Source organism: Frankliniella occidentalis, unplaced genomic scaffold, assembly GCF_000697945.3.
Source record: "Frankliniella occidentalis isolate FOCC.00 unplaced genomic scaffold, Focc_3.1 Scaffold62, whole genome shotgun sequence".
NCBI lineage: Eukaryota > Metazoa > Arthropoda > Insecta > Thysanoptera > Thripidae > Frankliniella > Frankliniella occidentalis.
In genome coordinates, this window is record NW_026267192.1 from 125,701 (window position 1) to 133,957 (window position 8,257).

Consider the following 8,257-nt stretch of genomic DNA (forward strand, 5'->3'; position numbering starts at 1 on the left):
AGAGGTGCTTAAGGTTGAGGTGAGTGTGGTGCCTCATCTTTTATGCAGCATCAGAGAGACATGTGTGGAGCAAAGTACCACACACCACACTGAGCCCTCGTTTGAACCTCCCTACCCTGACATTTGTCAGGCTTCTTCTGTGCTCTTGAAGATTCCCTCCGTTCCTTTATTCGACTCTTACAATCATCTACACATCAGAAAGAAAATGATCATACAGTAATACTAATCATTTGTTTTGAAATTAGCTAGTAAGACACAATTACTTCACAAATTGGCATCATGGTGGTAAGATAGCCGATCAGAAGTTTACCAGGAGCTTTGTGACTGTCTCTGTCCTGAAACTTAACTAGGCAAAAAATCTCCTTAACATAAAGTGCACACTAATTGTTAATCGACAGAATGGAAATATAATTCAAATCTTTCTTGAATTTTCTTTTTAAATGCCATCAACACACTGCTACTGCTAGGCTTTTGACCATGGTCCAACTACTGATGAGGGGTGGGAGGGTAGTGGGGTGGGGGTGGACGCACGGCGCTGCATTCTACACGACCGTGGACAGACAGGAGACGCGGGTGACGCGGGTGGGGGAAGCACCTCGGCGGCGCTGCCTACAGGCGCTGCAGGCGCTGCTCCTCTCCACTCGTCCCCTCCTTTCTCCTCAGTGTGTCGCTTGTCGCACTGTACTCAGTGTCGCACGGAGCGACAAGCATCACGCGTCAAACACGCACCCGGTCTCCCCTCAGCGCCGTGCATTACTCCCTGCGAGACGTACCATGGGGGCAGCGTGGACCAAGACGAAGAGGCCACCACTGGCTCTCACCAAAGAAAACGTGGATGATTTCATGCAGCAATTTGATACAATAGTGTCCGATTGCGATGGTGAGTGGTTGGCGATAATAACTGTGCTTGAGGTGGATCGCACGCATGTGAACTACTACCCTACAAACAGAGATTGGTCACAAAACGTCAAAATGATGAAAATTCGCATCACTATGACATCTTTTTGGACCCCAAAAAGTCATTTTCACATCACTAATACGTCAATCTGACGTTTTGTGACAAATCTCTGTTGGTAGGGTAATATTTGATTGGATAAGACATTGATCTAAGAAGAGAGTGACATTTGATAGGGACCACATTTCTTGTTATTGTGTTTAGGTGTTTTATGGACACCACTCCGAGGAATTCCCCACGTTAAGGAAGGATTGGAAAGCCTGAGAGCAGCAGGGAAAAAAATACTTTTCGTTACAAACAATTCTGTTATACCCCCATTCAGAAAGTTTGAGAGACTTGGGTTCGCGGTTCAAAAGGTATGCATGTATGCAAAGTGTTATACCCAAATGGTGGATCGCGTGTTTCTCTCCCACTAATATATTTTTATACTTTTCAGAATGAGGTGGTCTATCCAGCAATCGCCATCGGTCGATATTTAGAAAAAATAGGATTCAAGAAAAAGGCGTTTGTGTTGGGTGTGGAGCACTTTAAGGATGAGCTACGGTCTCGGGGTGTTGCCGTTGTACCAGATAAAAGGGTAACTGATGAATTCTTTTAAAACCGCCCTCGATGAATTCCCGCTTTCAGTTATTTCTTTTTCCTCTACAGACTTCAGATCTTATGGAGGAAGACTTAGGCGCCATGCTCAGAGCCATTCACGAAGATACTGATATCGGAGCTGTCATTGTCGACCTGGACGTGAATCTCACCTTCATGGACCTCGTAAAGGCTACCAACCACCTCAAAAGACCAGACTGCATGTTTCTAGTTGGGGCCACAGATAGTTTTGTCACCTTCGACGAGGGAAAGATCTTGCTCGGTAGGTAGTGAGAAGAGTCAAGCAGAACCTTGCTGAAAAAACTTGAATCAAAACTAAGGAGCAATTTAACGCGGAACCCAACCGTTGCAGGGCCAGGACATTTTATACGCACACTTGAAGAATGCAGTGGCCGAAAAGCGGAGCTCATTGGAAAACCAGGACCCATGATGGTCAGCGAGTACCTTCAGGAGATCCACAATCTAAACATGGACAGGACCATTTTCATGGGCGACTCGTAAGTACGAAGAGGGCGAGTGTGACCGAAAAGAAAGGAGGGGTGGGGGGATGAAGGGCACATGGTCACTGCTCACGCTGTTTTCCCCTCCTTTAGAATCGCCTTAAAACGCACAGGGCATCCCATATACCTGTACTTGTCTCTCTTTTTTAGTTGAACTGTACCGATTGCAGGCGTGCTGGTGGGCTTGCCTACCGTCTCGCACTATGGAGTCTGACGGCCCGAGCGAGTAGGCAACCCACCCACACACCTGTGTGCGGCAAAGAACAGCTGTGAAGGTGTCCCCACAATTAACGTTTCACGAGGTGACGCTAATGATACTCGGATACCCGGACCGGGCGGTGGTGCGCAGGCTGAGGCCGATTCCCCGTGGTATCGCACCAGATAGGCCGACCCGCCAAACAGCCGTGTGAACACGGTAGCCCGCCCAGAGCGCAGAGCGCCCTACTGCGGGGATTCGGGCAATAGAGAACTTGACGCCCAACGTTCCCCTCCTGTCACCTCGGGAGTACTTTAAATAAATTAACGGGGAATATGGGACAATCAGTACAGCAATAAGCAATAAACCCCCCAAAAAGTGAATGACCACCCAAATTGGAAACACATTTTCTGTTTCAGGCTGGTTCAAGATATGGGCGTTGCCAACGCGTGTGGAATGAAAAAGCTACTCGTTCTGTCGGGCATGACACAGCTGAAAGACTTGGAGACCTGTGATCCGGAACTGTTACCCGACTATTACATCGATTCAATCGGTGACTTGCCCGCCTTATTAGGTCAGAGGGGGGCGTAACACGACGTGCCTCCCCACACAACGGAGTTTCTTCAAGTTTCTTTTCTATTCCTTATTATTTTTTTTCACAATTGTTAGGAGAAGCAACACCATTTCCATTGTGTTTGTTGACATATAGGCAAAATGGAAACAAAGTTTGACAGCTACCTGAATTATATGAAACAATCGAAGCAAAATGTTAGTCTTTTCATAAACGTCACATCAATAACAAAATCACGATGTTCGCATAAAAATGTGTATTTCTATTGTCGATGGCATCTTGAACACCGCTCTTCCGTGTCGCATGACTATGAGAATATATTTCGCTGAGTCGTTGTCGAGCGCAGTGAAGGGCGAGGGCGGGGCGGTGGGAGATAAGGCACCCTCTACTCGGAGCGGGTGGTGCGCAGGCTCCGCGGGCCGAGGCCGATCCCCCGGGGTATCGCCCCGGGGTACCATCCCCGGCGGGGCTGCGGGGAGAACACGACCAGCCGGCGTTATTGGGACCCCTGCCCTCATGATGGCCCATATAATAGGGATCGCCCAGAAAGTACGTTCGTCATCCACCGGTACAACCCTACCAGGTTCAGCCCGTTCAAGCTCTTATAGCGCCTGATAGGTAGGCAACATAACTCCTTCAGTGCTCGCCTGTATCGCGGGATGGCCTACATTGAGCCTCGCAGGCGCCCAGCACATCCATCGTAATTTGTCGAATATATCCGAGAAAAACGGACGTACTTTCTATGGACGAGCCCTAAGGCAAGGGGGCGGCTGGTACCTGGTAGTTGTTGGAGGCAGTGTTCCAGAGCCAGCCCTGGTTGCCGGGGACGGGACGCGGGGGTATGACGCAGTCCCTGTGCCCGTACTTGGCGAGGGGGGTGTCCAGGTCCATGTCCCAGGCGAAGTCGGAGGCGCGCGCCAGCCCGCCGCGCAGCTTCAGGAAGTGGGTGGTGACCCTGGGTCACAAGCACCACGCACCCGTACGTGTACCCGGTATCCCGCCTTGCCTTCCTGCCTAGGGTGAACGGGACTGGTCCCCACGGAAAAACCACTGCAGTGGTCACCCAAGCCGCTCTCCTTTCTAATCTTCTTACCTCTCCTTCTCGGCGGCCCTCCAGTCGCTGTCCGCGGCCCTGCCTGCTCTCATTACCGGGGGGGCAGCGCCCCCGGCGCCACCTCGCCTAGCCCCCCCGCTGTGGTGGGTCGCAGCCTCCCACGTGAACACGTTGCGCGGGCTCCGCGCCGACCCGTTGGGGGCCGCGACCTCGCTGCCCTGCAGCCTGGTCACACCGGAGGCGGCTGCCACGGCTTGCGTGCCGGCTGCGGTGGAGCTTGCACCCCTCCCGTTGCCTCGCGAGCCTGGCGCGGTCCCGTCGGCAGCTCCGACGGTAGCGGCGGGGACTCCCTGCGTGGCGCGTGGGGCGCCTTCGTCCTTGGAGCTGACGGCCTTAGCGCCCCCGGGCCCCGGTGCGGCCCCCCGCGTGCCGACCTCAAGAGCTGGAGGTGGGAGGTTCCTGCTTTCCACGGCCTTGGGGACCGCCACCTGAGCGCTGCGCGCCGTCCCGGTCGAGGGCACGGACCCGCGAGGCGTTGCGTCACTGAACGGCGAGGGTATGGCGACGCACGGTGCGAGCACCCTGGAGGCCCCCGGGGCTCCCGCCCGAGCCCCGGCTCGGGGGTGGGTGGCCTCAGCGGGCCGGGCAGGACCGGCCTTCCGGGCGGGCGCCGGGACTGCCGGTGGCGACGGACCTGCCGGGGGCGCAGGGGCTGCCGGTGGCGACGGACCTGCCGGGGGCGCAGGGGCTGCCGGGGGCGCAGGGGCTGCGGAGGGCGCAGGGTCTGCCGGGGGCGTATTGGCTGCCGGGGGCGCCGGGGCCGCCGGGGCCGCCGGTGGCGCAGGGGCTGCCAGGGGTGCCGGGGCTGCCGGGGGCGCCGGGGCCGCCGGGGGCGCGCGGGTGCCAGGGTCTACCACTGCGTACGCCGGGGCGGTGGGGCCCGAGAGGACCGCGCTCTTCTCCGCAGAACCACCGGTGTCGCGTGTGTCACCCGACGCGTCCTCGACGTCGCCCCGCGTCGACGACCTGGCACGCATCGGGGCAGGGGACGCCAGCTGCCGCTGGTCGCCGGAGGGTGGCGGCGCCGTCGTGATCCTGGACGGCTGCCGGCCGTACACCCCCAGGTCGCTGAGGTCCTCACTGAGCCGCGGCTGCAGCCTGGGCGGCGGGGACGTGGACTGCCTCGGAATGCTGGTTCGTGCAGGGACCACCGAGGTCTGATCTGGCCTCGAGGTCACTGCTGCTGGGTTCCGTGGCGTCGGAGCGCGAGCTGGTCCGTCGGCTAAGGCAGGGGCTGGCTGTTCGGACAGGCGCTGTCGCTGTTGGTCCTGCAGCGGCAAGGCCCTAGAAACGTGAGCTTGAGTTGAATCGGAGAGAAGCTTTTCGCCCCACCTTCCTGCTGTTCCTGCACGATTCTACGGCTCACCTTACTGAACACATCGTTGGTCTCTTCCAAGATGGTGGCCTGGCTGGGCTGCTTGGTGTGCGCGTGGGCGCCGGTGCTCGGCGGCCTCTTCGGCAGCATGCACTTTGTGCACACGTTGGTGGTGGTGGTGACCAGCCTGTCGTCGGTGCACGGCCCGCTCGAGCGCCGCGACGAGACGGAGGCCGCCGTGGACTCGGCGCGCGAGGCGCGTTCGACGCGCATCTGCTCCAGTGCCTCGCCGTCGAAGCACACCAGGCGAGCGGTCAGGGACACGGTGCCGACCTGCAGCAGCGGCGGTGTTCGGTGCGGGGGGCGCGGCGCGCGTAGAGGCTGCGGCCCTCGGCGAGTTCTCCCACCTGCACCTCGTCCACGTCGCACACCGGGTACTCGCCGCGCACCACGGCGGCCAGCGGGTGGCGCGCGGCGCACTTGGTGGCGCGGGAGAGCAGGTCGCAGAACTGTTCCGAGACGGGGGCGCGCGCCGTGCCCACCACCACGGGCAGGGGCGCGGCGGGGTGCTGCTGGAACAGCGTGACCACGAGCGGCTGCCGCTGCAGGCTGCGGATCATGGTGGTCGAGTCCGAGTAGAAGAGCGGCGTGTGCCGCTCGGGGAAGCCGTCGAACGTGACGCTGTGGCGCCTGCCGCCGCCGGCCCCCTCCTGAGGCATGGCCGGCACGGCCTGGACGGCCTCCAGCGGCGCCAGGTCGAGGAACTGGACGCGCGCGCTCAGCGGCACGCCCAGCAGCATGGCGCCCTCGTGCAGCAGCACCACGCGCTCCAGGGCCACTTTGAACACGAACAGAAAGGATTCCATGGCCAAGGGGTGGAGGTTGGAGAGGGGGGCCGCCGGTGTAGAGTTCTAGGGGAGGGCGCGCCCCGGGGCGAGGCGCGGCGGCAGGGCGTAGCGGGCGGGAGAGTATGGGAAGCGGCGGGGGAAGGGAGAGAGCATCATGCAACGCTGTGAATTTTGAAACGGAGTGAATGAGAATGAGAGGTTAGGCTGTGTTGTTTTGGTCGTGTTGTTCTTTTTCTTCTTCTTCTCACCACCTCGCCGAGCACCGCCTTCCGCGCTCAGTACAAGGCGCTCAACGACCGTGTTCTCCTTGACGGCACTCTATCTGTGTGTTTTGCGCACGTTGATGACAGTACTGGTCAACTCTCTTTGCTTTAGCGGGTTTGCCTCCTCACACGCGTGGCACCTCACGATCAGAGGGAGTAGGCAAACCCGCGCGCACCGGCGTGTTAACCGAAACACACTTGGCACATGTCAAACTCAACCTCAACTCGTCGTGTGGCTGCACTGCGGAGTACAGTGTTATCTGCGGAGAAAACGGCCCGTCGTAAATGGCACAGTGCAGGCGGATGGGCGAGGAGCACATCATGACGGCGCTTATCACGTAGGAGCGGCGTGCTGAGACCATGTTCTGCATGCAATGGCCATTGAGGATATGTGCGAGGGGGGGGGGGCGGACATGTGTAAAAACTGAGTTCATCCAATATCATTTGCGAATCTAGACGTAGGATAGAATAGAATGCAGCAACGCAAAGAGTGCCACCTTGTTCGAGGGTGTGCCACACTACTTACATACTGCACCCAGCATACCGCGCGATGTTTTTTGGCAGGAGGCAAAGTTATGTCGTCTGCTGAGTATGTGAAATTAAGGAGACTATGAGTCATCTGTAATTGAGTCACATGGTCTGAGTAGCTCTGCGTTGGCCTTGAGTCAATAAGTGAAGTGGTGTAGTGTATAATAGTGTATAAGCTTAAAGCAACCTGATTTATTATACTTAAGAATAAAGCGTTAATAAGGCGTTAAAAAAAATGGGACGTAAAATTGTAAATAATTTGTATTCCATAGTATTTCTTGACAGTAACCAACTCTTTTTGGCGTTTCAGTTTTCGTATTTGAACTTTTCTGCTGATAAGGCGAGTTTGCGGATGTTGCTGAGACAGCCCGCGGAAGCCTCCTGCAGTACCTCGTCCGAGGAACCAATCGTCTCCAGCAGATACTGCAGAAAGGAAAGGTGCGTGGGTAACGGGGCCGCTGGTGGTTACCTGGTTAGGGGCTATCCACAAAGTACGTCCGTTTTTCTAAGATTCTTTCGGCAAATTACAAGAGCTTGGCGCCTGCGAGACTCGGGGTAGGCCACCACGCAGTACACGCATGCGCAGCAGGCAAGATGTTGCCTACTCACCAGGCGCTATGCGAGCGTGCATTCGCTGAACTGAGCAGGTTCGTAACGGCAAAAAATGACGGACGTACTCTCTGAATGATCCCTTAGTGCTCATTGCTCAACAGGCACTTCGAGGAGCCGAGGAGCTTACCGATACGACGCCCGCGTGGTGCATGGTGATGCAGTTGTACGGGTCGGTGGAGAGCTGGTGCAAGGCCAGAGCCGTGGTGCGGTGCACGGCTTTGTTGTTGGACTCCAGGTAGGATACGAGCGGGCGCACGGCGTCCAGCGCGCCAAATTGGTGGCAGTTGTTGTTCCAGCTGCAGCAGTTGGCGATGGCGGACGCCAGGTGTTCGCGTAGCAGCTCGTTTTCCTGGGACGGTACCGATCGAATGTTAATTGTAAATTTCGCAAATCTGGCAGTGATGAGTGCGGCTCAGGAGAAAAACGTCCTGAGAAAAACGGAACGGCACGAGAAGAAAAAAGGGTACGGCATCTGTCGAAAACAGCATCTTCTTGAAGAAACACGAGCAAGATGCCGGAGAAATGTTGAGCCCATAGGCCCATAGGCAAAAACATTCGTGAATGGAGATCAGGAAAGGATTAACAATACGGGAAGTTGGAAGGTAGAGGAATGTGACTCCCGGGGTTCACTGCGCGATTCTGGGACTAATAAAATATCCACATAGATCCCCACGACCCACAAGAAATCATTGGAATTCCCTCTGAACACCAACATAAATTTCAACCTCCGTAAGAATTAAGAACATTAGGCCATATTG

General features: G+C 56.7%; 2 protein-coding genes and 1 long non-coding RNA gene across 4 annotated transcripts; 2 read left to right on the forward strand and 1 right to left on the reverse strand.

Moving 5' to 3' along the window:
• Positions 1–619: 619 nt before the first annotated feature.
• On the forward strand, positions 620–3,015 carry LOC113214065 (glycerol-3-phosphate phosphatase-like). Its single transcript, XM_026433325.2, has 6 exons — positions 620–880; positions 1,160–1,311; positions 1,392–1,532; positions 1,604–1,814; positions 1,905–2,049; positions 2,668–3,015. Exons 1-6 carry the CDS (start codon positions 775–777, stop codon positions 2,837–2,839), a joined length of 927 nt encoding a protein of 308 aa, XP_026289110.1. The 5' UTR covers positions 620–774; the 3' UTR covers positions 2,840–3,015.
• A 1,767-nt stretch (positions 3,016–4,782) lies between these two features.
• Positions 4,783–5,524, reverse strand: LOC113214053 (uncharacterized). Its single transcript, XM_052268013.1, has 2 exons — positions 5,300–5,524; positions 4,783–5,217 (listed from the first exon to the last, which is right to left on the reverse strand). The coding sequence occupies exons 1-2, from the start codon at positions 5,519–5,521 to the stop codon at positions 5,011–5,013; spliced, it is 429 nt and encodes a 142-aa protein (XP_052123973.1). The 5' UTR covers positions 5,522–5,524; the 3' UTR covers positions 4,783–5,010.
• A 677-nt stretch (positions 5,525–6,201) lies between these two features.
• On the forward strand, positions 6,202–8,241 carry LOC127749520 (uncharacterized). Of its 2 annotated transcripts, XR_008011206.1 has the most exons (4): positions 6,202–6,697; positions 7,198–7,325; positions 7,601–7,734; positions 7,899–8,241. It is a non-coding gene; the product is annotated as an uncharacterized LOC127749520 (long non-coding RNA). The 2 variants fall into 2 exon arrangements; XR_008011205.1 differs by lacking the exon at positions 7,899–8,241 and having other exon boundaries at positions 7,601–7,841.
• The last annotated feature ends 16 nt before the right edge of the window (positions 8,242–8,257 follow it).

What these genes read in the sequence shown, in the direction of transcription:
- LOC113214065 (XM_026433325.2), top strand. Translation starts at nt 775, where the DNA reads ATGGGGGCAGCGTGGACCAAGACGAAGAGGCCACCACTGGCTCTCACC. An exon ending in AATAGTGTCCGATTGCGATG is followed by an intron (nt 881 to 1,159) that starts GTGAGTGGTTGG and finishes TATTGTGTTTAG; the next exon opens with GTGTTTTATGGACACCACTC. An exon ending in ACCATTTTCATGGGCGACTC is followed by an intron (nt 2,050 to 2,667) that starts GTAAGTACGAAG and finishes TTTCTGTTTCAG; the next exon opens with GCTGGTTCAAGATATGGGCG.
- LOC113214053 (XM_052268013.1), bottom strand. Translation starts at nt 5,521, where the DNA reads ATGCGCGTCGAACGCGCCTCGCGCGCCGAGTCCACGGCGGCCTCCGTC. An exon ending in CCAACGATGTGTTCAGTAAG is followed by an intron (nt 5,218 to 5,299) that starts GTGAGCCGTAGA and finishes TCACGTTTCTAG; the next exon opens with GGCCTTGCCGCTGCAGGACC.